The following is a 27263-nucleotide window of genomic DNA, read 5'->3' as shown; positions in this document are numbered from 1 at the left end:
GTGTCGGTCTTACTTCTAAGATTTAGGTTATCTCCTTAAACTCTATTTTAAGATGGGATCTGGTTTTATTGGTTTGGTTTGACTGTATTGATAATGAAGTATGATGACTTTAAAGTATGATGTGATTTAAATGGTATGGATATGAAAGAGTATTCATGGGAGGAATATCTCAAGATTTGTTATGGAATAATAAAGTATGAATGTTGTCATGCTAAGGTGGCGTTTATCCTGATATTCTATGATTACTCATTCTCAAGTAGAGAGGAGTAAATCTTGTGTGAGAATGGCAGGAGGTCCTAGTCCATAAGGTTAAGATGTGCGATGTAAGAACAGACTAACCTCGGGTTGCGGCGGTTGAGGGCATCCCAGCTACTACATGACCCGGGTGCACAAACGTTGTAGCTACACAGAATTCATACAGTCCGGATAGTCAGAGTCAAATGGTTGGTCATTCCATGCAATGATGAATAATTATGGTTGGAAATGTATGATTGGTTGTTGAATAATTGACTATGGAATTATATCAGATTTATGAGAAATATATGTCTTACTGAATTAATTAAATTACATAAGCTTACCCTATTTCTTATCTTGTATGTTTTGTTCATTCTGTTGTTATTCCTGTTGGAATGATCATCCTGTGGATGTGAGCAGAAGGGGAAGAGTGCTTGTTGGAAGAAGCCTTGGAAGAAGTGGAGGTTAAGGCTGAACCTTAAGACCGTTCGGCAATTAGAGATTTTCTTTCTATATAACTGTTCAATTAAGATTGTTTTATTGGAACTGTTCGGTCCAGTATTTAGCTTTGTAAAATTTTAAATTCTGTAGTATTTTGTAAGGTCATTCGGCCATAAACATATCCTTCCTTTCTGAACTAATCTGTAATATTGTTAATATGTGAGTATTCTATGATATGGTTTTATACTATATTTTTGGGATGTTACAAACATAGTTAATATAAAAACATTTCGAATTAAATTAGATGTGATCATGGATTAACATTTTTCAAATTAATATTCATTTTGTTAATTAGATTAAATTGGATGTGAGATCAACATAATCAACTTTAACATAGGATCAACTCAAATATAAACTCAACTTCATTTGGCCAAATCCGTCTTGATCCCACTGGAATTCGACTTAGACTTAGACTCAATCAAACTTAGCTTAATATTGGACCAACCTAACCTAATTCCTATTAGAGTTAGCCTGACTCATGCCTACCATGGCTTAACTAAACATAGGATTAGACCCACTTAGCTCGATGTGGCATGGGTTCAACCTAACTTAGCTTGACATGACACCAACCTGATGTTAAGACAAGATTTTCTAGAGAGACTAGATTGTCTAGCCACTCGAGTTTTAAGTTTAACATACAACACTTAACGAAAATATTGTTTAGTGAACTGTAACGTCTAAGAGAAGTGCATGAACGTACTATACTTTTGTCTTTTTTGTTTTTTCTCTCTTTATTTGTGCAGATAATGACAACACCAAACTTTACTCAAAAGCACTACACACATATCAGAAAGACATTGAGAAATAGGAAAACATTCTTGAAATGTTTCCCTAAAGCTTTATGTTCTGCCATAGTCGTACAAGCTCTCATTGTTAAAGCAATGTTGCTCTTCCTAAGATGCAAAAAAGTACAAATCTTCGTACAAGAAGCCACTTACTCTAAAAAAGGTCAACTCTTTCTAAGTAACGATAATCTCTCGAATAAAGCTATATAAGGAGAACTCACAGAAGAGAATAGAAGAACTTTTGCTATCATTGAATCGTTACACTGTTATCTCTCTAAAAGTTTACATCGTCTTATTCTATTCTTAGAAAAAGAAAAAAGTCTTTCAAGTTATCATATTTCGTAGTATTGAATTTATCCTTTCTTTAAGATTTATTTGAATATATACTTGTAATCAAAATACTGATTATGTTTGTTTATTCATAAGTGAATTAAAACACTTGTATTATTTAACTTAGTTGAGTTAAACATTCTAGATAGGTTGTCTAGGGTTGATACCAAAAATGGCTAAACTCAGACTAGTGAAGTTGATTAGGGGAACTAGAAGTTGTTGATAATAATTGTATACCAGGAGAAAGTTATACTTGTTTGTGATCTTGTATAAGATTAGTGGAACCCCTTAAAAGGTGTTAAGGGAGACTAGACGTATCTTAGGTTGAGTGAATCACTATAAAAATACTTGTGTTATTTATTTTCCTGTTTAAGACGTTTTCCTAAACACTTGCTTGAAATCACAGGGATCTAACAATTACTACAGTTTATCTAACACTCGCAATAGTTATTAAACATTGTTTTTGCAAAAAGTTTTAAAACATTATATGTGGGATTAATCTCCCTTATATTGAATATACACATATAGTACTCTATTTATAATAGAAGAATATGGGCTAAGCCCAAAATACCAATAAGAAATAATAACAAACTAACTAAAGATAACATATAAAGATAAGATAAACATAATATATCTACACTCCCCCTTAAGCTTGTGCATACAAATTACATATACTAAACTTACTACTAATATAATCAATAGACTTAGTGAAAATATATGCTTCTACACTCGAGTGACACTCAATTGTTAATGATTTACGAAGACGACATAAAAGACGAAATACCAACCCTGAAGACTCCTCCTGAACAACAAATCTGAGAGGTTGCTCCATGTAAATATCTTCCTGCAAATCGTCGTTAAGGAATGCATTGTTGATATCCAGTGGATAAAGAGGTCATTGTTGAAGAGCCACTACGACTATAGATAGACTAACAAAAGCCGTATATTTGCCATGGGAGAAAAAATCTTATATAAACGGGTCAAATGCAATGGTGACAGAAGGGAAGTAGAAGAGACAGTAGTAGAAGAAGTCATGGATAAACAGGAGAGAGAAACCTTAAAAATCCAATATTCTCTAATCAAGGCACTTGAAAAAGAAAAAGAAAACAACCTCAATGCTCTAAATAAATGTCTAAGAGGAGACGAGACGTACGACCATGCACGATGAACCTAAAAAGGAAAAAGAGCAACCTCAACACTCCGAATCACTGCAAGACGTGCTACCATGCATGAAGGAAAAGGGAGCAAATCCACAACTTCAAAAGACAAAGGCACTAAGAGAGTGTAAGAGCTCCGATGAAGGCATCTAATGGTACGGTGGTCGCCTGACCAAGACAATCAATACGGTGTGATCGTCAATCGAAACTATAACTTCAATAATGACAATGGTAGACAATGGCACTGCCAGCAGCAAGAATAGGCAACGTCGCTACCGACAACGACAAATATTGTGGTAGAGGCAAAAAAAACTTTTTTTCTCAAAGGAACCTAGCTCTGATAATATGTTAAGAAGTGGACTTTAAGCCTAATTCAATCCCACAAAACCGACTTGTAAGATGAGGTTAACATCCAATTGTATACTATAAATTAACCTTATTTCTAATCAATGTGAGACTTCCAACTAGACTAAATGTTATCCTACTCAACCTAGTTTTAATCATGTCAGGATCAATATGGTTTTGATTGAACTAGGATCAACCTAAGCTTAACCAACCTCAAATGAATTAGACTCACTTCAACTCTATCAAATGTAGACTCGTTCTGCATCAGGTCGACTTAGACTTAAGCTAACTTAACTTGAGCTTAGATTAACTCGACTTAACTTAAGCTTAGATTAACTCGACTTAACTTGAGCTTAGACTAATTCGACTTAACTTAAACCTTACTTAACCTAGTTTTAATTGAACCAAAATCATCATGTAACAAGCCTAACTCAACTAAATATGGTTTAGTTCTAACTCAAATGAACATGAATACGCATTGATTTGTCTGAATGCAAGTTTATCCTAATTCAAATAGTGCTACTTCACTTAGATATAAACATTTCATAAATTAAAATGATCAAAAAGCATATTTATTTTTAATTTTCAAAATGAAAAAATTTATTCCATCTATATCCAATCTAAATTTAATTAAATGAACTTAAAACCAAAAATATGAATTTAAATTTAAGATAATTTTATTTAAATTAGAGTAATATAAAATTGAATAATTATTGATTAAACTTTACCGTTTGCATTTTTTTTTCTCACCTTTAATTCTTATAAAAGAATTGCAAACTAATTTTTATTGGAATATCACAAAAATAGCTGAAAAAAAGTATATAATAAGTTTACGGAGATAAATAGTTCAATATGTTCGGAAGCTATAATAATAAAATAAAACTAAATTATATTACAATATCCTTAATGGTATTTTAAGATCATCTTATAAGATCATCTTATAAGATCATTTAGTTGTCTTTTACTTCATAAAACAGGTATAATAAAATACAAATATGAATGACAAATAGTATATTTTTCTTCCCAAAAGAATAGTGCCCCTCAAACACTGTATGTATATGAGGTAAACACACAAAGAGCTTGGTTAGTTAATTCTGTTGTTGCAATATATTAAAAAAAAGGAAAACAAAAAATAGTCTTTACATTCTCTTAATGCTGAAAAGGCTTAGTTTGGTCCTGTTCTTGGATTGGTTTGATCCTCAGGTGGTTGCCCCGGGGTTACGGTCCTAGATAAAATTTCCATCATAGATTGAACGGCCCCTGTTAGATTCTCCGGAATTTGCTCCATGTTTAAAATATCTGCCCCAAATCTAATTTCACTAGNGAACAAGAAACTACTAGTGAAATTAGATTTGGGGCAGATATTTTAAACATGGAGCAAATTCCGGAGAATCTAACAGGGGCCGTTCAATCTATGATGGAAATTTTATCTAGGACCGTAACCCCGGGGCAACCACCTGAGGATCAAACCAATCCAAGAACAGGACCAAACTAAGCCTTTTCAGCATTAAGAGAATGTAAAGACTATTTTTTGTTTTCCTTTTTTTTAATATATTGCAACAACAGAATTAACTAACCAAGCTCTTTGTGTGTTTACCTCATATACATACAGTGTTTGAGGGGCACTATTCTTTTGGGAAGAAAAATATACTATTTGTCATTCATATTTGTATTTTATTATACCTGTTTTATGAAGTAAAAGACAACTAAATGATCTTATAAGATGATCTTATAAGATGATCTTAAAATACCATTAAGGATATTGTAATATAATTTAGTTTTATTTTATTATTATAGCTTCCGAACATATTGAACTATTTATCTCCGTAAACTTATTATATACTTTTTTTCAGCTATTTTTGTGATATTCCAATAAAAATTAGTTTGCAATTCTTTTATAAGAATTAAAGGTGAGAAAAAAAAATGCAAACGGTAAAGTTTAATCAATAATTATTCAATTTTATATTACTCTAATTTAAATAAAATTATCTTAAATTTAAATTCATATTTTTGGTTTTAAGTTCATTTAATTAAATTTAGATTGGATATAGATGGAATAAATTTTTTCATTTTGAAAATTAAAAATAAATATGCTTTTTGATCATTTTAATTTATGAAATGTTTATATCTAAGTGAAGTAGCACTATTTGAATTAGGATAAACTTGCATTCAGACAAATCAATGCGTATTCATGTTCATTTGAGTTAGAACTAAACCATATTTAGTTGAGTTAGGCTTGTTACATGATGATTTTGGTTCAATTAAAACTAGGTTAAGTAAGGTTTAAGTTAAGTCGAATTAGTCTAAGCTCAAGTTAAGTCGAGTTAATCTAAGCTTAAGTTAAGTCGAGTTAATCTAAGCTCAAGTTAAGTTAGCTTAAGTCTAAGTCGACCTGATGCAGAACGAGTCTACATTTGATAGAGTTGAAGTGAGTCTAATTCATTTGAGGTTGGTTAAGCTTAGGTTGATCCTAGTTCAATCAAAACCATATTGATCCTGACATGATTAAAACTAGGTTGAGTAGGATAACATTTAGTCTAGTTGGAAGTCTCACATTGATTAGAAATAAGGTTAATTTATAGTATACAATTGGATGTTAACCTCATCTTACAAGTCGGTTTTGTGGGATTGAATTAGGCTTAAAGTCCACTTCTTAACATATTATCAGAGCTAGGTTCCTTTGAGAAAAAAAGTTTTTTTTGCCTCTACCACAATATTTGTCGTTGTCGGTAGCGACGTTGCCTATTCTTGCTGCTGGCAGTGCCATTGTCTACCATTGTCATTATTGAAGTTATAGTTTCGATTGACGATCACACCGTATTGATTGTCTTGGTCAGGCGACCACCGTACCATTAGATGCCTTCATCGGAGCTCTTACACTCTCTTAGTGCCTTTGTCTTTTGAAGTTGTGGATTTGCTCCCTTTTCCTTCATGCATGGTAGCACGTCTTGCAGTGATTCGGAGTGTTGAGGTTGCTCTTTTTCCTTTTTAGGTTCATCGTGCATGGTCGTACGTCTCGTCTCCTCTTAGACATTTATTTAGAGCATTGAGGTTGTTTTCTTTTTCTTTTTCAAGTGCCTTGATTAGAGAATATTGGATTTTTAAGGTTTCTCTCTCCTGTTTATCCATGACTTCTTCTACTACTGTCTCTTCTACTTCCCTTCTGTCACCATTGCATTTGACCCGTTTATATAAGATTTTTTCTCCCATGGCAAATATACGGCTTTTGTTAGTCTATCTATAGTCGTAGTGGCTCTTCAACAATGACCTCTTTATCCACTGGATATCAACAATGCATTCCTTAACGACGATTTGCAGGAAGATATTTACATGGAGCAACCTCTCAGATTTGTTGTTCAGGAGGAGTCTTCAGGGTTGGTATTTCGTCTTTTATGTCGTCTTCGTAAATCATTAACAATTGAGTGTCACTCGAGTGTAGAAGCATATATTTTCACTAAGTCTATTGATTATATTAGTAGTAAGTTTAGTATATGTAATTTGTATGCACAAGCTTAAGGGGGAGTGTAGATATATTATGTTTATCTTATCTTTATATGTTATCTTTAGTTAGTTTGTTATTATTTCTTATTGGTATTTTGGGCTTAGCCCATATTCTTCTATTATAAATAGAGTACTATATGTGTATATTCAATATAAGGGAGATTAATCCCACATATAATGTTTTAAAACTTTTTGCAAAAACAATGTTTAATAACTATTGCGAGTGTTAGATAAACTGTAGTAATTGTTAGATCCCTGTGATTTCAAGCAAGTGTTTAGGAAAACGTCTTAAACAGGAAAATAAATAACACAAGTATTTTTATAGTGATTCACTCAACCTAAGATACGTCTAGTCTCCCTTAACACCTTTTAAGGGGTTCCACTAATCTTATACAAGATCACAAACAAGTATAACTTTCTCCTGGTATACAATTATTATCAACAACTTCTAGTTCCCCTAATCAACTTCACTAGTCTGAGTTTAGCCATTTTTGGTATCAACCCTAGACAACCTATCTAGAATGTTTAACTCAACTAAGTTAAATAATACAAGTGTTTTAATTCACTTATGAATAAACAAACATAATCAGTATTTTGATTACAAGTATATATTCAAATAAATCTTAAAGAAAGGATAAATTCAATACTACGAAATATGATAACTTGAAAGACTTTTTTCTTTTTCTAAGAATAGAATAAGACGATGTAAACTTTTAGAGAGATAACAGTGTAACGATTCAATGATAGCAAAAGTTCTTCTATTCTCTTCTGTGAGTTCTCCTTATATAGCTTTATTCGAGAGATTATCGTTACTTAGAAAGAGTTGACCTTTTTTAGAGTAAGTGGCTTCTTGTACGAAGATTTGTACTTTTTTGCATCTTAGGAAGAGCAACATTGCTTTAACAATGAGAGCTTGTACGACTATGGCAGAACATAAAGCTTTAGGGAAACATTTCAAGAATGTTTTCCTATTTCTCAATGTCTTTCTGATATGTGTGTAGTGCTTTTGAGTAAAGTTTGGTGTTGTCATTATCTGCACAAATAAAGAGAGAAAAAACAAAAAAGACAAAAGTATAGTACGTTCATGCACTTCTCTTAGACGTTACAGTTCACTAAACAATATTTTCGTTAAGTGTTGTATGTTAAACTTAAAACTCGAGTGGCTAGACAATCTAGTCTCTCTAGAAAATCTTGTCTTAACATCAGGTTGGTGTCATGTCAAGCTAAGTTAGGTTGAACCCATGCCACATCGAGCTAAGTGGGTCTAATCCTATGTTTAGTTAAGCCATGGTAGGCATGAGTCAGGCTAACTCTAATAGGAATTAGGTTAGGTTGGTCCAATATTAAGCTAAGTTTGATTGAGTCTAAGTCTAAGTCGAATTCCAGTGGGATCAAGACGGATTTGGCCAAATGAAGTTGAGTTTATATTTGAGTTGATCCTATGTTAAAGTTGATTATGTTGATCTCACATCCAATTTAATCTAATTAACAAAATGAATATTAATTTGAAAAATGTTAATCCATGATCACATCTAATTTAATTCGAAATGTTTTTATATTAACTATGTTTGTAACATCCCAAAAATATAGTATAAAACCATATCATAGAATACTCACATATTAACAATATTACAGATTAGTTCAGAAAGGAAGGATATGTTTATGGCCGAATGACCTTACAAAATACTACAGAATTTAAAATTTTACAAAGCTAAATACTGGACCGAACAGTTCCAATAAAACAATCTTAATTGAACAGTTATATAGAAAGAAAATCTCTAATTGCCGAACGGTCTTAAGGTTCAGCCTTAACCTCCACTTCTTCCAAGGCTTCTTCCAACAAGCACTCTTCCCCTTCTGCTCACATCCACAGGATGATCATTCCAACAGGAATAACAACAGAATGAACAAAACATACAAGATAAGAAATAGGGTAAGCTTATGTAATTTAATTAATTCAGTAAGACATATATTTCTCATAAATCTGATATAATTCCATAGTCAATTATTCAACAACCAATCATACATTTCCAACCATAATTATTCATCATTGCATGGAATGACCAACCATTTGACTCTGACTATCCGGACTGTATGAATTCTGTGTAGCTACAACGTTTGTGCACCCGGGTCATGTAGTAGCTGGGATGCCCTCAACCGCCGCAACCCGAGGTTAGTCTGTTCTTACATCGCACATCTTAACCTTATGGACTAGGACCTCCTGCCATTCTCACACAAGATTTACTCCTCTCTACTTGAGAATGAGTAATCATAGAATATCAGGATAAACGCCACCTTAGCATGACAACATTCATACTTTATTATTCCATAACAAATCTTGAGATATTCCTCCCATGAATACTCTTTCATATCCATACCATTTAAATCACATCATACTTTAAAGTCATCATACTTCATTATCAATACAGTCAAACCAAACCAATAAAACCAGATCCCATCTTAAAATAGAGTTTAAGGAGATAACCTAAATCTTAGAAGTAAGACCGACACAAGAGAATATTGTTTAGATTATCATAACCGAACACTTAGTGTAAGACCGAGCGGTCTTTCACTAATCCACGGAACAAGACCGAACGACCCATACGAGACAAGACTCATCAGAAGCCTAACACTTATAATAATAAGGAATGTTTCCTAGATACTCAACCATTTTGACCGAAAGGTCTTTACTAACAGAACTCAAGGAATGTATGGAATACTATAGAATACATATAATTAAACCTAACAAAAGATTATGAAAGTTTTTATCTGAGACCTAAGAGTTTAAACCGAACACTACAAACGAGGGTCGAACACTTTTATTCCAAAAAATATAATTGAGTATTATGATGAGACCGAGCGCTTGGATTAAAACCGAGCATCGCTGAGACCGAGCGCCGGATTTAAGACCGAGCACTACTTAGTTTATACCAAGAATGAAGGAGTATAGATATATCTAATACCATTATGTAACACTTATTTTTAATAAAGGATAATTATAATATCTACAATTTTAGATATTATAGAATACCTTAACTAAGCTAATTTACAAAGAGAAAACTATACTTAGACCAAACGCTTATTTACCAGAGTACTAAGAGAAACACCGATCGGTCATTAACTGAAATTCTCTACAGAAGAAGAATCTAGTTCAAACCAAATACCCAAATGAAAAACCGAACGGTCAATAATGACTCTCGGTGACAAACACAGAATTACGCAAAATGTTGCAGACTAAAGATCAAACACTATCTCAACCCAGTTCACATCATTTATAAATTATCCCCTCATTCAAACAAACATGCAGTAACACCCATACTCCATATTCATCAAATGATCAGACAAACATACAACCATTTAGAACAAGAATCATAATCAAATTATATAAGCTTCCCTTACCTCTTAAACTTAGCCGAAAGCTCATAGTTTGAATATAATAGCTCACCACCAGAAATCTTAGAATCCTACGGATCAAGATTTATGAAACTAAACCAATCAAAAGACCAAAAGTGTGTTCAGAATGAAATGATAACTCATGAAACCAAAAACTTGGTTTGCATGTACCAGAAAACAACAGTTCTAAGAGAGGAATGAACTTACCAGCTCAAACCAGCAACTTGATCGGTGCAAAAGAAAGCTCCTGACACCAGGAAGACTCAAACGTGGTCTGATTAAAGATTGGAAGAAGAAAAAGATGAGAATTCTTAGAGAGAAGAAGAAGAAGATTGTAGAGAGAAGTAGGAGAAATGAAGAACTCAGAATATTTGGAAGAGAATGGTGCATGCAGAAAAATGGCACGAATTTTGCAAACTTAACTTATAAACTATCGTCAAAATCGATCGTCCACTTTGCATCCCACACCTGTCTTCCACTTTCTGAATTTCAGAACCCTTGCACCTACACCTGGCTTCCACTAACTCAGGGTTTTTAAGGGTTCTGACAATGTTTTATAAAAATACTTTAATTACATTATTTATTTTCTCTTAATTCTATATAAAAAAAGTTAGTAGAATATACAAGTGTCATCATAATAGTTTTTCAATTTCTAATTTTTGTTCTAATTTTTTTTTCTTTAGTTTTTTTAATGATATCCTACGTATAGCTGATAATAGTGAATATAATTATACTAATAGGTCGAGGAGGAAGACACCTCAACTTACATGTCCACATAAATCAGAGGGTTCAAAACATCTCGACCAACACTATACTATGGAATGAGATGCTCACATATCCATGTAAGTAGCAAGATAAGTCATAATTAAGTAATAACATATTAAAGGTAAATGTGGATGAGGTTTATCCCTTTTGTTAACAAAAATACGCCATGCAAGGAGTAAGTAATTGGGACAAATGAATATTACACACATTATTAAGGACCTAAGCAAATGTACGTTTTTGTGTTCACACATCTTATGAAGAAGAATTTAGAGAAAGATGATTTTCTGTTATCTTGATCTTGTAAGCAACCCTAAGGAATATGAAACCCCAAAGAAGAAGTCATACATATTCCTTAAGCAACTAACCTCCTTCTAATCAACAACCCTCTAACCACGTGTGCAAATCCAACTACCTCGAACATACAATCATGAACGAGTACTCTACAAGATGCACGACCAATGCTCCACATGTGAAGTCTTCTCCTCTACAAACCATCACTGATAGGAATGGCGAAAAGGGCCAAGCTCGACGGGTAAGCCTGCTAGCTTGGTCAAAAAAGGTAGGCTGGGACAACGTTTTCAATTTTGGAGCCTGAACCAACCCGCCAAGCCCGACAACCTAGCAGGCCAACCTCATGGGTTAGTCGTGCTAGCAGCTTGACATCATAAAAAGAAAATTGAACCAATGCCGTGACAGTTCATATTAACACAGTCCGACAATTCGACCAAAATTCGACCAAAGTCTGATACAACTCAGTCAATGTCTAAAACAACTCGACCAGTATTTGAAACAATCTAAATGATAACTTAAGGAGTTAGACTAGATTGTAAATTTAATCCATTTTCATTTGGCAAGTTAATATAATCTGAGTCATTTTTGACAAACAATTATTGAATCGAGTTTAAACGAAGGACGTAGATTCGTTTTTACCATCCTAACTGAATAGCTATTTACTGCTAGGGTGTGAACAAAATGCACTTTAACTACCAAATTGAATGACTTACATTATTCCTTTAAAGTTTTTTAAATTGTAATGAATATTTCATATTTTGAATTCTCACGTTACAATTATATTAACAATTTTATATATTAAATTGATTTTTGACTATATATACAAATTTAACATCAAACCTTTTTTCATTTTAAATAATTGTAACTTAAGTTTTTTCTAAAAAAAATTAATTTGACTGATATTTTCGGCTTTGTTACCAAAGTAGGCAAAAGTGTGGTATTTATTACCAAAGTAGGCAAAAATTGACTAAAAGTGAAGTCGTGGGGGGTCCAAACGACTTCAAATGAAGAAGTCGTGCCCCCCTGCACGACTTCACACTGTTCATAGCAACAGTGTTGAAGTCGTGCACCCCAAAAACGACTTTTGGGTCCTGTAATCGATTACCATTTTTTGGTAATCGATTACACAATGTTGAAATCTTGACCCCTGCAAGACTGGAAATGTGAAGGCAGAAAACGTACTGGTAATCGATGACGCCATTTTGGTAATCGATTACCAGGTGGGTTATGTTGGAAGAAGCACTCTTGCGTGAAACTTTCTGGAAAAATCGCGCCCGGGCGCGGACGATCTGTATGTGGACGAGCGTTCACTGAAAATGGACGAGCGTCCAATTCTCCTGTCGAGCGTCCACTGAGCGCATCTCGACGAGCGTCCTCTTAGCTAGATGGACGAACGTTCTCTTAGCTTTCTGGACGAGCGTTCTCTCTGCCTGGCTGGACGAGCGTCCTCTTCTGCCTTGCACCAAAACAACCTGGTAATCGATTACACATGTTTTGTAATCGATTACCAATGCTTTTGGTGGCATACAAATTTGAAGTCGTGCAGGGTGGTCATGATTTCAACACTCTGTAATCGATTACCATTACATTGTAATCGATTACAAGGTCTTGAAGTCGTTTTTTGGGTGCACAACTTCAACACTGTTGCTATGAACAGTGTGAAGTCGTGCAGGGGGGGCACGACTTCTTCATTTGAAGTCGTTTGGGCCCCCCACGACTTCCCCATTTTCGTAAATTTGGTTGAATTTGCCCATTTTGGTAATATTATAGGCAAATATGCCTAGTTTGGTGCAAAAACCGATATTTTCAGTTTCTAACGTGCAATTAATTTTCTTATTTTTAATTTATTTCAAATTAATTACTTTTTCCTCACTAAAATCAATATATATATATATATATATATATATATATATATATATATATATATATATAGAGTGAAATTACGTAAGAAGCGTAAAAACAATTTGTGTAAAAAAATTACCGTGATTACCGTCATTATTCGACAGCTGTAATATGTCTTTAAAAAATGTTATAAAAATTAAATTAAAAAAAAGAAGGAAAGAATTTTTGGAGACTTTAGTAGTGTAATTTGGTGGAATAATAATTTCCTTTCCATTATTCTCCGCTTTTGCGGGTAGGCATCTGTTTCCACGTTGGCAACCTAATCCAAGGAAAACCAACGAACAGAAAAGAAAAGTTGACGACAAAACAAATCTGAAAGCACTTGTGCCAAATCAAGTTGGGGAACTCGTTCCCTACTGAAACTCCAACGACGTTCACTGCATCGTTCTCCCCAAAGCTACACTCTCTTCTCTCTCTCTCTCTTCTCTTCCGTTTACTTAATTTAAGCCTCTCTCTCTCTCTCTCACACACACACACACACACGCACACCATGAGTCCCTACATTTTTGGAGTCATACTCCCTCTCCTCGTCACGCTTCTCGTACGCAACAAGAATCCTCCCAAAAGACGCGGCGTTCCGGTCCAAACCGGCGGCGAGGCCGGTCTGGTTGTCCGAAACAGCCGGTTTGAGTCACCGGTCCAGAGCGCGTGGGAAGGCGTTGCCACGCTCGCAGAGCTCTTCGAAGAGGCGTGCAAAACGCATGCGGAGAGGCTCCTCCTTGGCACGCGCGTGGTGCTGGCGAGGGAAGTGGAGAGCAGCCCCGACGGCAGGTCGTTCGAGAAGCTTCACTTGGGAGACTACGGCTGGCTCTCCTACGATACGGTCTTCGATGTCGTTTCGAGCTTCGCTTCCGGGTTAGCCTTCCTCGGACATGCCAGGGAGGAACGCGCCGCCATCTTCGCTGACACGCGCCAAGAGTGGTTTATGGCTCTTCAGGTTCTGCTGTCTGGTTAAACTCTTTTTTGGATTTGCTTTTTCTACGAATTTAAGTGTACACTTTTATTTAACATCTTTTGTTTGATAAGAAATATTAATGTGATGATAACATACTAAAGTGTCGGTCTTATAAATGTTATGACAATGGTGTCATGTTACATCAAGATTTTTGTGAAATATTAAATTCAAGGATAAATTAAAATTCTATTATTAAGATGGTAGAAAAATGAATTTTTTGCAAAAAGTTATGGGATTAAGTTCACGAAATTGAAAAGTATGGAAAATAAAATGTATCTGAGGCAGTTTTCTGGAAAATATTTAAATTTATTAAGTAATTAAGTAAGATAGGATGTTTTGTGTAAAAATGAGTAAGATTAGATTTACGTAATTATAAAAATATAGGTTTACGCTTGACATTTTATATCTGCAGAAATTTATTGACTTGAACACACTTTCATTTTGATTCTAACACCTCATGTTTGTGAATTTTTATTTATTTATTTTCTACTCGATGAAATGTTGGTGGCAATTATTTAATTTTTACTTATTTCATTCACTACACACGAACTGGTCACACTTCTATGGTAATGCTGGAATTGTTTTTTTGCACATTAGAGTCATCGCCATTCTTTTATTTATCAAGTGGGAAATTTGATTGGAAAAACTTACTTAAGAAATATAAAATCTGTCTTTAAAGTTTTGCAAGATAGAAAGAAACTACACCTTCGTGACATTTAAAGAAGGTTACACTTGGTCCATGGGTAAAGTTGCACTTTGATATCAATTGTCATGAACTGCAATGTGAAAACAACTTCTTTGCATAGGAAGGATAATATGTACCGATAACTCTTCCCTATAATAAGGGGGAAATAACTTGACATGGTTTTTCTTTCCCTCTTTTTGCTTCTTCAGGGTTGTTTCAGGCGAAATGTGACAGTAGTTACTATGTATGCATCATTGGGAGAGGAAGCTTTATCATATTCATTGAATGAGGTTTTTGTTACTCCTCTTTTGTCTCTTATTTCTCACACATCTATGCCTGGGATGTTCTGCTAATTGCTGTATACCCTCATCACAATCCAGTGGATCTTACCCTTGGATAATACGAGTTTGCCACGTTTGATTGTATATATACGATGGATCAATTTTTTAGCACTTGTCACGTATATGACATATGAGAAAAAAAAGGAAAGAGGTGTGATTAAATTTCTAAAGCAATATGGCCAGCCTCTTTTGATGTATGTTAACTAATAACTTTGCTAGGAAATGCACAGTAGCAATCAATGACTGGCTATCTGGTAGAGTACTAGAATGTCATGAACACAATTCTATTTCACAGCAAATGTCAATGTATAAAATGCTTCTTGCAATTTCTAAATCCTCTTCAATTCAGTGCACCAAACAAATTTTGGCTACATCATGAGGTGGCATTATATAAGCAACTAACACAAGGCTGTAGTTAGTTTGTAGGTTTTCTAAAGAAATAAACTATGTTATTGTCCACAATTTTTTGGTGAGCAAACTTGAACATCACACATTTCCTCAACCAATAAGTTCTAGCATTTTTAGTTTATTGAGCTTCGGAAAATTGAATCTGTCTCGTAAAGTTGTTTATATAGCCAGGGCTTGTTCTCACAGTTGTTTTTTACTTTCTAGAACTTAATATGGTTTGCTGAAATGTTTGTGTTTGCCTTGTTTAAGTTTGTGTGCTCTTTGTTTTGGTACGAACTCACTTTCAAAAACCTTTTCCAGACAGAGGTTACAACAGTAATTTGTGGGCGAAAAGAAATGAAAACACTAGTAAATATAAGTGGACAACTTGACACAGTGAAACGTGTGATTTGCATGGATGATGATATCCCATCTGATGCCTCTTCTATTGCATATAACTGGACAATCACTTCGTTCTCTGAGGTTGAGAGACTTGGCAGAGAAAACCCTGTTGAAGCTGATTTACCACTTTCAGCAGATGTTGCAGTTATAATGTATACAAGTGGAAGTACGGGATTACCCAAGGTCAGAAGCATCTTTGAGATGTGTAGCTCTCCCAATTTCAATTTCTTGTATCCTTTTACTTGATTGACTGCTCTACACAGTGTTTTAGACTGTCTAAAATATGTTTTCTTGGCTTCTTTTTGTTCCCTTTTTATTCTCTTATTTATACTGGGTTAAGTTATTCACTTGCTCTTATAGTTTCCCTCGTTTTAAGTTTTAGCCTCTGCTCAAGAAAACTAAAGTTTTAGTTCCTGTGCACGAACAAAAAGTTAGTTTTGGTCCTTTTTACTAGCATTAGAAAACAATTTCTGACAGTGAAACCGCCACATAAATGATCTGCTCTCACAAAAAAACTAGGCGTGGTCTAAACTTTTCAGTTTTCTTGTACAAGGACTAAAACTTAAAATGGAAACAACTAGGCTCAAACAAGTAGTTTAACCTTAATGTTATTTTGCTATTTCTTTAATCTTTCTTTTGCACAGGGTGTGATGATGACACATGGCAATGTCTTAGCTACACTCTCTGCTGTCATGACCATTGTTCCCGATATTGGGACCAAGGATATATATCTTGCATACTTGCCGATGGCTCATATCTTAGAATTAGCAGCTGAGGTATGTGAATACAGTGTTCTTGAATACATTCTATGAATATTTCTTTTTTAAGGGCATTGATTTTATTTCCATATTAATTTCTTCTGTTCTCCTTTATTTCATGTTTTAACAAACTTGCATACAAGTTAGAATTTGATGGCAGCTGTTGGAGTTCCTATAGGATATGGATCTCCTTTGACCCTTACTGACACATCAAACAAGATTAAGAAAGGAACAAAGGGGGATGCTACTGCACTGAGTCCAACTCTAATGGCAGCTGTACCAGCAATTCTTGATCGTGTTCGTGATGGAGTGTTCAAGAAGGTACTTTGATTTGTGACTTGTGTGATTGCACTCCTACATTGAACACGTCAAGGGTACATGTATGTTAGAAAGCTAGTTGCATTGTTTGGATGAACTTTTCTTGCTCATATAGAAGAATACAAAAGAAGGTAAAATGAATTGAGCTTTTTGCATTAGCCAAAATCAACTGATACACTTTACATATATAAAAGTTCTAGTTTTTATATAGCTTCTCGAGAAACTAAACTGTATGAGTTAATTTTAGCTTGAGAAGTTCAATGCATTTTATCTTAGTTTTATCTCTTAAAGCTATTTATAGAAAAGTTTATCCAAACATGGTCTAGTTGGGTGAGATTGAGGACTTAAAAGCTTGTCAATGCAGGTAAATGCAACAGGAGGATTGCCAAAGAAATTGTTTTATTTAGCCTATGCCCGGAGGATGCAAGCAGTTAATGGTAGTTGGCTTGGAGCTTGGGGTTTGGAAAAGGCTCTTTGGGATTTTCTTGTGTTCAAAAAGGTCCGAGCTATTCTGGGCGGCCGAATCCGTTTTATACTATCTGGTGGTGCTCCCCTTTCTGGTGATACCCAGAAGTTCATCAACATTTGTCTCGGGTCAGTCTTGTCATTACATGTATGCATTATCTTTGAAATAAATAAAAATTAATTTTATTTTGGAATAAAAATGAGTGAAAAAGTGTAGAGGGTAAGACATTTTCCTGAGAGAAACCAAGAACATCAAAAACACAAAAGCTCATTGATGATGAGGTCCTCTCAAGGCTCCTGACCAGGAAAGTCCACTAGAAGTCCCCAAGAACCCAAGACACAAAAGAGAAACAAGCTTCCAAGAAAGTCTTGGAAGATGATTGGATCTTTTTGGCCATCTTTTTTATAGGGTTTTGTTGCAGAAAGGAATGGCCAAATAGTCTAGGTATGGGGTATTGGTGAGTGTTGGTGGATGGTGTATATGGCAAATGGTGTTTATGCTTTTGGGGTGTATCTTGATGGCTAAAGGATGTGGAAAAGGTAGAAGGGTGGAATCTCAACAAGATTACACAATTAGATGCAAGAAATGGAATGAATAAGACAATCAATGATAGTGCAAGTGGAAATGGAAAAGGAGTGAGGAAGGATGGAGTATTTATGTTGTAATTAGAGGAAAACCTTCCTAATTAGAGAAAATATCTATAGAATCTTCCTCATTAGAGAAAATATCTGTAGGATCTTCTAGTTTATTTTTCAGTATATTGTTTTCTTATTTCCCTTTTTTAGAAGATTAGATTGTTACAAATAGAGATAAGGTGAATGTAATAGACATGAAAGAAAATAATAAAATTCATTTTCTTTTTCAAGAATTTTCTTATTAGAGGTGTACACACCCTAGGGTCTACGGGTAGGGTGGCTAAGATCCTTGAGGGTCTCTTGAGACTCTTCTTGAAGAGTCCAAGAAGACAAGAAGAGAGGATCTTGGGAAAACTCAACCAAGCTCATTCTTCTCACAAAAGAACTTCACTCTCAAGTTTTCAAGTTAAAGTGTATTCTATTATAAAAAGGTGTGATTTTAAATGAAGAGGATGTGCTCTTTTATTGCACTACAAGCCTTTAAGGAGTGTTTGGGATTGCTCCTAACATATACACTCAGGGTTTTTTTATTCTACCCTAGGTTAGACTTATTCTAAAAACCAAACAAGCTATTCTAACCTAGGCCTATTTTCAAGCTACGTTTTTCATGTGGGATACTTTCTTCTAAATTTATTACATTTTTATATTCTTTAATTTGTCTTCTTGAGATCTTGTTCTCCAATTTCTTCTTTAATTGAAGACTTCTTTTTCTGGTTCTCACCATTCGTGCTATACATGAAAGACAAATCAACTCAAATCTAGCCAATCTTTCCAAAGTTGAAATCCATATAAAATAAGTGTCGATTGAAAAAAACCCTATTTTACAAGCTAATCAAAAGAGAAAGAAATATTCTCCAAAACATAACCATTGTATTAAATTGCATCATGCATAGACATGTCAAATATTAGCTTATCTTTAACTTTGAAGAGATATTATTGTTGGGTCTATCGAGGAGGAGGTTACCCGTGGGTTACACAAACACCAATAACATCTGAGCCAACTATACAAGGGATCGACACCACTCTTTATCTAAAACCTTAAGGTAATGGGTCTTTCATCTTTATATACTGCTCTACTTTCTCAATTCTATCCAATGTGAGACTTGGACTCATTTGGATACCCAACATCTCCCCCTCAAGGGTGAGTCTCTTCCACATAGGTAGACTCCCCCTCCAGCGGAAGCATTCCCAACTAACCACAACCGCGAGTAGCCCTTTCCAAGGGCCGTATCTTAACGGAGCTTGCTTATACTCGTCCGAGCCGGTCATCAAGACAAACCATCGGCTCTGATACCACTGTTGGCTCTGATACCACTGTTGGGTCTATCGAGGAGGAAGTTCCATGTGGGTTGCACAAACACCAATAACATCTGAGCCAACTATACAAGGGATCGACACCACTCTTTACCCAAAACCTTAAGGCAATGGGTTAATGGGTCTTTTATCTTTATATACTGTCCTACTTTCTCAATTCTATCAAATGTGGGACTTGGACTCACACTTGGATACCCAACAATTATTGTTCATGTTTTAGGTGGTGTGGTGAAACTTGTGATAAGTTTTGACCATTTATTTTACTATACTGGTTGACCATTAGAACTTTAAGCCTAGAGGACCAACTTGAGGATCAGACTTAATAAATATTAGGATACTGTTCTATCAACCTTGTAATGATTTCTCACTTCTTATTTTAGAGAAACGAATGTTTTATATTTTCTCCCAAAACAATCTGAACCAACACAAGTCAGAATATTATGAAAGAGTATGTAATCTAGATAGGGAGGCTTGTGATGAAAATTTCAAACGTAACTTCTGGAAGTTGTAATTGACCTTGATAGTTGCCGTAAACAAAGAAAAATTGAATCTTTTGTGGGCCAGCATTTTTCCTTTTAAAATTCGATGTATGTGTTATGTGTGGAATGACCTTCTAAAGGATAAATTACTTCATTCACTTTTGAGTGTTCCACAAAAGGAAATGTTACTAGTTTCTACTCCAGTGCTTTTTTGCCTTTTTGCATTTCCATTATTATATTTTTTCATATATGTATGGTCATATTCAGTGCTCCAATCGGTCAAGGATATGGTCTTACAGAGACTTGTGCTGGTGGGACATTCTCTGATGTTGATGACACTTCTGTTGGTCGTGTTGGACCACCTCTTCCATGCTCATTTATTAAGGTAATTATAGATTAGATCAATTTATCTTCATGCAACTTGAATGGCACATTTTTTTTTATTTTTGCTTATGGGGAGGGGAGTAATGTCATAGCATGGACCTTGCTACATTAATAAGGAGAAGTAATACAAAACCTTACAATCATACTCGGATAACAATTCTTGATGGTGATCATTCAACACGGTCGTGTATATATGCATGGGTTACCTATCTTGAGTAAATCTTGTTAAGTCACGTTATGTAAAATTTCTTAGCAAGTGGAGAAATTACTAGAATAGGAAGCTTGTTCTCTTTCTATACTCATTTTACCATTTTCTTTTCACAAAAGGTCTTGTTTATAACCATGGTTGTCATTGATTTTCTACCATTTTTAACTAGTGCTCTAGTCTTAAGTAACTTGTGAGCATGTACCTTTTCTTAAGTTTTTTGAAAGATGTTTCTGGTGTTATTGTATCCTATTTGAACTACTAGAGTTGACCCCGTGGTAGGAGATTTGAGATGTATATGCATGAGGTCCTAGGTTTTACTCACTCAAAAAAGTTAACCTATCTGAGGTTTGTACTTTATATGTATATATCAAAATAGAAAATATTTTCAAATCTATCCATAAATGTTTTTAAGTACTGTTTGAATGTTTCCAAGTGTGACCTATGTACTTTACGACTTTGTGGAGGCCTTCTCACAACTCTAAAGTGGATGTATTGAATGTCAACTATTTCCCTTTTTTCTTCAATCTTGTTGTCATTGGTGATTTGTAGCTCGTAAAATTTTATAGAAATAGATAAAATCTATGATCTTCCTTGTATAATGGTGCAATGTAAAGGGGCCTCAAGATTGAGTCATCATTATGTATTTTCTACTCTAGATATCTAATCATAGCAGTTTACTTTTCTTTCTGGTATCCGTGAAAGAGTATTTCTAATGAACATTTGCTTTTCTTACCACAGCTAATCAACTGGCCTGAAGGTGGATATTTAACAAATGACTCACCAATGCCCCGTGGAGAAATTGTAATTGGTGGTCCAAATGTCACTCTAGGGTATTTCAAAAATGAAGAAAAAACGAATGAATCGTACAAGGTTTGTATCGATGGTCTTTTCTGTTATTTTTCTTTGGGGAGAAAAAACTGGGATAATGTATCACTTCCGATTTTCCACTATTGCCATAAAAGTTCTGTTTAGTCAATTTGAAAGATTTCATCTTACACATTTTTTCTGTCCAATGTCTGTCTGTATTTTGTTACACTTTTTTTATGTGGGGGGAGGAAGAGATTAATTTGTACTTGTTGTGAAGGTTGATGAAAGAGGCATGAGGTGGTTTTACACTGGTGACATTGGCAGATTTCATCCAGATGGATGCCTTGAAATCATTGACCGTAAAAAGGACATTGTTAAACTGCAGCATGGAGAATATGTCTCCTTGGGAAAGGTATATATGGATAATACTTCTTTTTTGTTTTTTTAAGGAAAAGTTGTGTTATTGAAAGGACCACTAATACTTTTATTGCTAAGCTCTCTTTTTAGTGTTATTAGTGTTAGCAATTTTTAGAGTTGTTAGTGTTAGCAATAAACTCTCAAACATGCTCTTTTTAACATTCATTCCAGTGTTGGTTAAAACTTTTAAAAAACTGCAGGATCAAGATCGGAATCCATTACTGTGAAAGTAAGAATCATTAAAATTTGTAGTTTTAAGAAAATTTAGCCAATAGTAAAAGGTTTGTTAGAGAATGTGTTACTGGCACTATACTGGAGTTAAAAGTGTAACGGGAAATTCAAATTCTAAGTGTATCCTATGCTTAAAATAACTTGATAAAATATTACTCCTTTCTGAGAAATTAAAATTCCCATCTTCATGTTGTAGGTATTTAGGCATATTTTTCAACAACTTTGTAGCATGCACCATGCACCATTCTAAAACATTTTCCTACATGACCAACTTATTAAATGCAGGTTGAGGCAGCTCTTATTGTTAGTCCCTTTGTGGACAATATTATGGTCCATGCTGACCCTTTCCACAGTTACTGTGTGGCACTTGTGGTGGGTTCTCAGTTCACATTGGAGGAATGGGCTTCACAACAAGGAATTTCATATGTCAATTTTTTAGATCTGTGTGCAAAAGAAGAAACTGTGAAGGAGGTGCATGCATCACTTGTAAAGGTATGCCCACTTTCCTAAATTCTCTTAACAATCTATTGGTAATGATTAGGAATTAATGTCATATTCTAGGAAGTACACTTGTCTAAATCAATAATACATTATAGACTTAAAAGTTAACGAAAGCAAATTTTGTAATTAACTTTAGAGTTACGTCCTAATTTATCTCGGGTTTGTCTTGTATTCAAACAACCACATATGCAAATTTAGAAAACAAATCATGTAACACCATATTTTGTACACGAAAAACCTGGAATGGTTAAAAGTTGCAACTTGGATTTCACATGCTCTCTTTTGGGTTGATATTTTATTTTCTATGTCATATTCGTTAACAATTTGGTGTCACTTGAGTGTAGAAGCATATATTTTCACTATGTCTTTATTGATTATATTAGCAACAAGCTTGGTACATACGATTTGTATATACCAGCCTGAGGAGAAGTATTAGATATATTATCTTTATCTTTTATTTTTAATTAGTTTGTTATTATCCCTTATTTGTATTTTAGACTTAGTCCATATTTCTTCTATTATAAATATGTATATATTCAACAAGAGGGAGATTAATTTCATACATAGTTTTTTCACTATATTCAACATGGTATCTAGAGCCTAAGATTCTTTTGAGAAAAAACAAATTGTCGCCTCTGTCACGACACCTACCGCTGTCGGCGGTGCTGTCTACTGTTGCAACCAGCAGCACTGTCGTCTACCGCCGCTGTCAGTGTCACCGACACCCTCTGTTGCCATAGTCGAAGTTCTAGATTTGACTAATGATAACACGATTTTGATTGTCTCGACTAGTAGTCCTAAGAATTTTATCTTTCAAAACCTATGTCTGAGTACCTCAGTCCTACTCTCCTAATTTCAGTTCTCTACTAGAGTCTTTTTCATTGTTGTCCACTATTTGTTGCCTTGTCCACCAATGTTCACCACTGGGAGAGTCTGTTTCTAGGTGCTTTGATGAATAAAGAAGACCATTCTTTTGAAGAGTCAGATCTTCTACCTTCACTGTTTCTATGTGGTCCAATCTAGTCCCTGCAGTCTATCGTTGTCAACCACTCCAGGCCACCATCCGTTACTGATGGCAATCTAGTACTTGTAGTTTGTTGTTGTCCACCATTGCAGGCCCCTATCAATTACTAATGACAATTTAGTCCCTACAGTTTGTTGTTGTCTGCTATTGATGGTAATCTTCTTTGTCGAAGTTTCGCGGTTGTCCACCGCGGTTTAATATTATTCTCCACAGCTGTTATTAGTTGTTTGTTAACCTCTGTTTGCACTCTTTATCAATTGGATGTCAATAATGCATTCTTCAACGACAATTTGCAAAAAGAAATTTATATGGAGCAACCTCCCATATTTGTTGCTCAAGGAGGTCTTTTGGGTTGATATTTCATCTTTTATGTCGTCTTCGCAAATCATTAACAATTTGGTGTCACTTGAGTGCAAAAGCAAATATTTTCACTAATTTTTTATTGATTAAATTGGTAACAAGCTTGGTACATACGATTTGTATGCATCAACTTGAGAGGGAGTGTTAGATATATTATCTTTATCTTATCTTTATCTTTTATCTTTAGTTTGTTTGTTATTAGTCCTTATTTGTATTTTGGGTTTAGCCTATATTTCTTTTATTATAAATAGAGTAGGGCCACTTTTGAATATGAATATGATACATCTTGTTCAATGTCTTGAAAAGCTTTTATCATCTGGAAAATAGTGATCCTCCTTTTACAAAAGGGTCATAATTGTGTGTTTATTGTGACCATGACATTTACATTTTATTGTGCTGTCCTCTATCCTTGACTTATACTATTTAAACCAAGTCATTGATTTGGCGTTTTATCATGACAATAAGAATGATCAAATTGAGATGGCATTTTCTAATTTCTGCATGGTTAAAGAAAACAACCAATAATTATTGTTGGAAGTCTTACGTCGTCAACTAGAAATAAGACTAATTTAGAGTATATATATGGGTGCAAACTTCATCTTACAAGCCGATTTTTTGAGATTGAGTTAGTCTTAAAGTTCATTTTTTAATATGGTATCAGAGCCATAAGTTAGAGCCTATCCTAATGAGATTTATGTTTTTTTTGGACATATCATTCCACTTGCTATCGAGCCACTATCGGACCATCCATTGATGTTTAATCCCACACACAAGATGTATATATCTCAGCGTGAGGGAGGTGTATTGAAAGTCTCATATTGACTTTCACCTTACAAGCCGATTTTTTGGGATTGAGTTAGTTTTAAAGTTCATTTCTTAACATGGTATCAGAGCTATAAGTTAGAGTCTATCGTAATGAGATTTATGTTTTTTGGACATATCATTTCACCCGCTATTGAGCCACTACCGAACCATCCATTGATGTCTAATCCCACACACAAAATGTATATATCTCGGCGTGAGGGAGGTGTATTGAAAGTCTCATATTGACTAGTGATAAAGTCAGTTTAAAGTATATAAGTGGATGTAAACCTCCCTTTACAAGCCGATTATCCAAGATAAAAGTAACCTAAAAGCCAAGGAAGGCAAAGTTATAAGATTTTGCTTATGTGGTTAAAAAGACATGCCGTGTAGATTTATGTAGCTGGTGTTTCATCCTTTTTATATATTTATACAGATTTGGTGATGTTTACTTGTATAAAATTTGCATGTTATAAAAAGTCCCTAGGAGACAAAGGGGCTTATATTAGGTTGTAAAGTTCATTTCTAACTTGATATTAGTTCTTGATTTTATATCTTGTAACATACGTTACACCAAAGATATCCCACTTAGTTCCCTGTTATTAGTTATGTTTGGTGTGAGTCCCAAATTTCACAATTAAAAGAAAAGGTTTGCTCTTTTTCTAGTATGCATACATACATTCTTTGAATCAACATTCCATGTGTTCCTCCTTTGTTATCTTAGTCTGTGAACGAGTTAAAATATTCCTTTAACATTTTCTTAAACCTCAAATTTTCAATCCCTTTCTATCAAATAGCGCATCTTATTTCTCATTTCTCTCTTCCTTTTTTTTATCTCACGTAATTGTATATAATATTGTGAAAAATATTAAGAATAGAAGTTCTCTTAATGAAACTATTGGCAGGAGGGAAAGAAGGCTCATCTGGAGAAATTTGAGATTCCTTCAAAAATTAAATTGCTTTCTGATCCATGGACCCCTGAGTCTGGCCTTGTTACTGCTGCTCTCAAACTCAAGAGGGAGGCAATAAAAAAGACTTTTAATGAGGAACTTACAAAGTTGTATGCTTCATAGGCTAAGGACACTAATCTTTTTACCAGCATTTCCCATTTGCATAGGGCAGGTTGAGGTGAGAAGGGTTTTGTATTTTTTTGTTAATCATTTTGTTTTTTCCATTTGAAGTTTATCATGCAAAGTGAGGCTTATTACGTGCAGAAGGCCAATACGTTGAATAATTTAATTTACTGAAGTAGTAACACTGTAAAATGAACTTTTATCAGACGTTATTGTTGTATCAATTTTCCAATTATAGAGTTACTCAGTATATTATGTTTGTTTGCCACTTTTCCCTTCTAAAAAGTGTTTTGTTCATAAACCATCGGTGCATCCTGATTCCGCTAAATCAGATGGAAGGAAGAAAAATTTTAAATGACTACTATAGTAAGCTTTGGTTTAACCTTTGTGCTAAAAGAGTGACTTTAAGTTCTTCCAAGAGGGTTCTTGTGTGATAAGGTGCTATTACTGTTGTTAGGATTCTTGATTCATCCCTTAAGGATTTTTAAGGGAAGTGTTTTTGTTTCTTGTCGATTTTCAAGAGGTGGTTTTTCATTTCTCGTGATTATTTAAAGAAGGTGTGTTTCATCAGGTATTCAAGAGTGTTTTTCTTTCCTTGTGGTTATATTTTTCATTATTTTAAAGGTTTTATTACATGTTTCATTTTATATTTATGGTTATAATAGTCTATTGTTTTGGTTGTTTTTATAGTGATTTATGATCACTCTCTTTAGAGTGATTCACCAACTTATTATTATTGATTTGAACCCGTCTAAAATTTTTGTATGACTTGTTTTTATTTCTTATTCTCTTTGTTTCGTTGCAACAAGATTAAATTTTCACACATTTTATAAAAGTTTAATACTATGATATTTTGTTATTACAGTTTAGTATAAGTTCAAAGTCCGATAAAAATAAGTTTTGGATAATTGAAAAGTTTTAAAAATCAGAACTTTAACTTTAAAGTAATTCATCCTCTATTAGTTCTGTTCAACGTAATCTTTTATTCTAAAAGTTAACAAACTTAGAAATTTGCATGATCCTTAATTATAATATAAGTTCAAAGTTTAAAGTTAATTAAGTTCAAAGTTTAAAGTTTGATAAAAATAAGTTTTAAATAATTGAAAAGTTTTTTTAAAAGTAGAACTTTTAACTTTAAATCAATTCATCCCATGTTAGTTTTGTTCAATCGAACCTTTTATTCTAAAAGTTAACAAAATTAGAAATTTGCATGATCGTTAGTTATAAGTATTTACATTGGCCAGTACATAGGATGCTTAAAGGCACAACTGATTTTTCATGCATTTTGTAAGTGTAAAAGTTTTACATCAATTATTCAATAAGTAACATTCATTCTAGGTATTACTTTCAAGGTACTTAATATTAACACATCAAATTTACTATGTAATAACATCATCATCATTTTTTATTGCTCTAACCAGCATGATCAAGGGTCAGAGCTTTAGTCCAAGGATTGTAAAGCATTCATACCTTCAATTTCCTCCGTTCTGCAATCCGTGAGGCTTTATCACCA

General features: G+C 34.2%; 1 protein-coding gene across 1 annotated transcript; it reads left to right on the top strand.

Moving 5' to 3' along the window:
- The first annotated feature begins 13462 nt into the window (after positions 1-13462).
- Positions 13463-26018, top strand: LOC124821501 (long chain acyl-CoA synthetase 9, chloroplastic). Its single transcript, XM_047293387.2, has 11 exons — positions 13463-14141; positions 15054-15134; positions 15894-16157; positions 16619-16750; positions 16880-17053; positions 17415-17644; positions 20212-20329; positions 21275-21406; positions 21621-21755; positions 22277-22483; positions 25583-26018. Exons 1-11 carry the CDS (start codon positions 13695-13697, stop codon positions 25748-25750), a joined length of 2088 nt encoding a protein of 695 aa, XP_047149343.2. The 5' UTR covers positions 13463-13694; the 3' UTR covers positions 25751-26018.
- Positions 26019-27263: the final 1245 nt, after the last annotated feature.

The sequence above is a fragment of the Vigna umbellata genome, chromosome 1, assembly GCF_029865625.1.
Source record: "Vigna umbellata cultivar VRB3 chromosome 1, Vumbellata_1.0, whole genome shotgun sequence".
NCBI classification, from domain to species: Eukaryota; Viridiplantae; Streptophyta; class Magnoliopsida; order Fabales; family Fabaceae; genus Vigna; species Vigna umbellata.
Note: the sequence above shows the minus strand (reverse complement) of the source record. Positions and strands in the feature narration are given on the sequence as shown.

Coding starts and splice junctions, on each gene's coding strand:
- LOC124821501 (XM_047293387.2), top strand. CDS start 13,695: ATGAGTCCCTACATTTTTGGAGTCATACTCCCTCTCCTCGTCACGCTT. Junction 17,054..17,414: donor GTGATGGAGTGTTCAAGAAG/GTACTTTGATTT, acceptor TTGTCAATGCAG/GTAAATGCAACAGGAGGATT. Junction 17,645..20,211: donor TTCATCAACATTTGTCTCGG/GTCAGTCTTGTC, acceptor GGTCATATTCAG/TGCTCCAATCGGTCAAGGAT.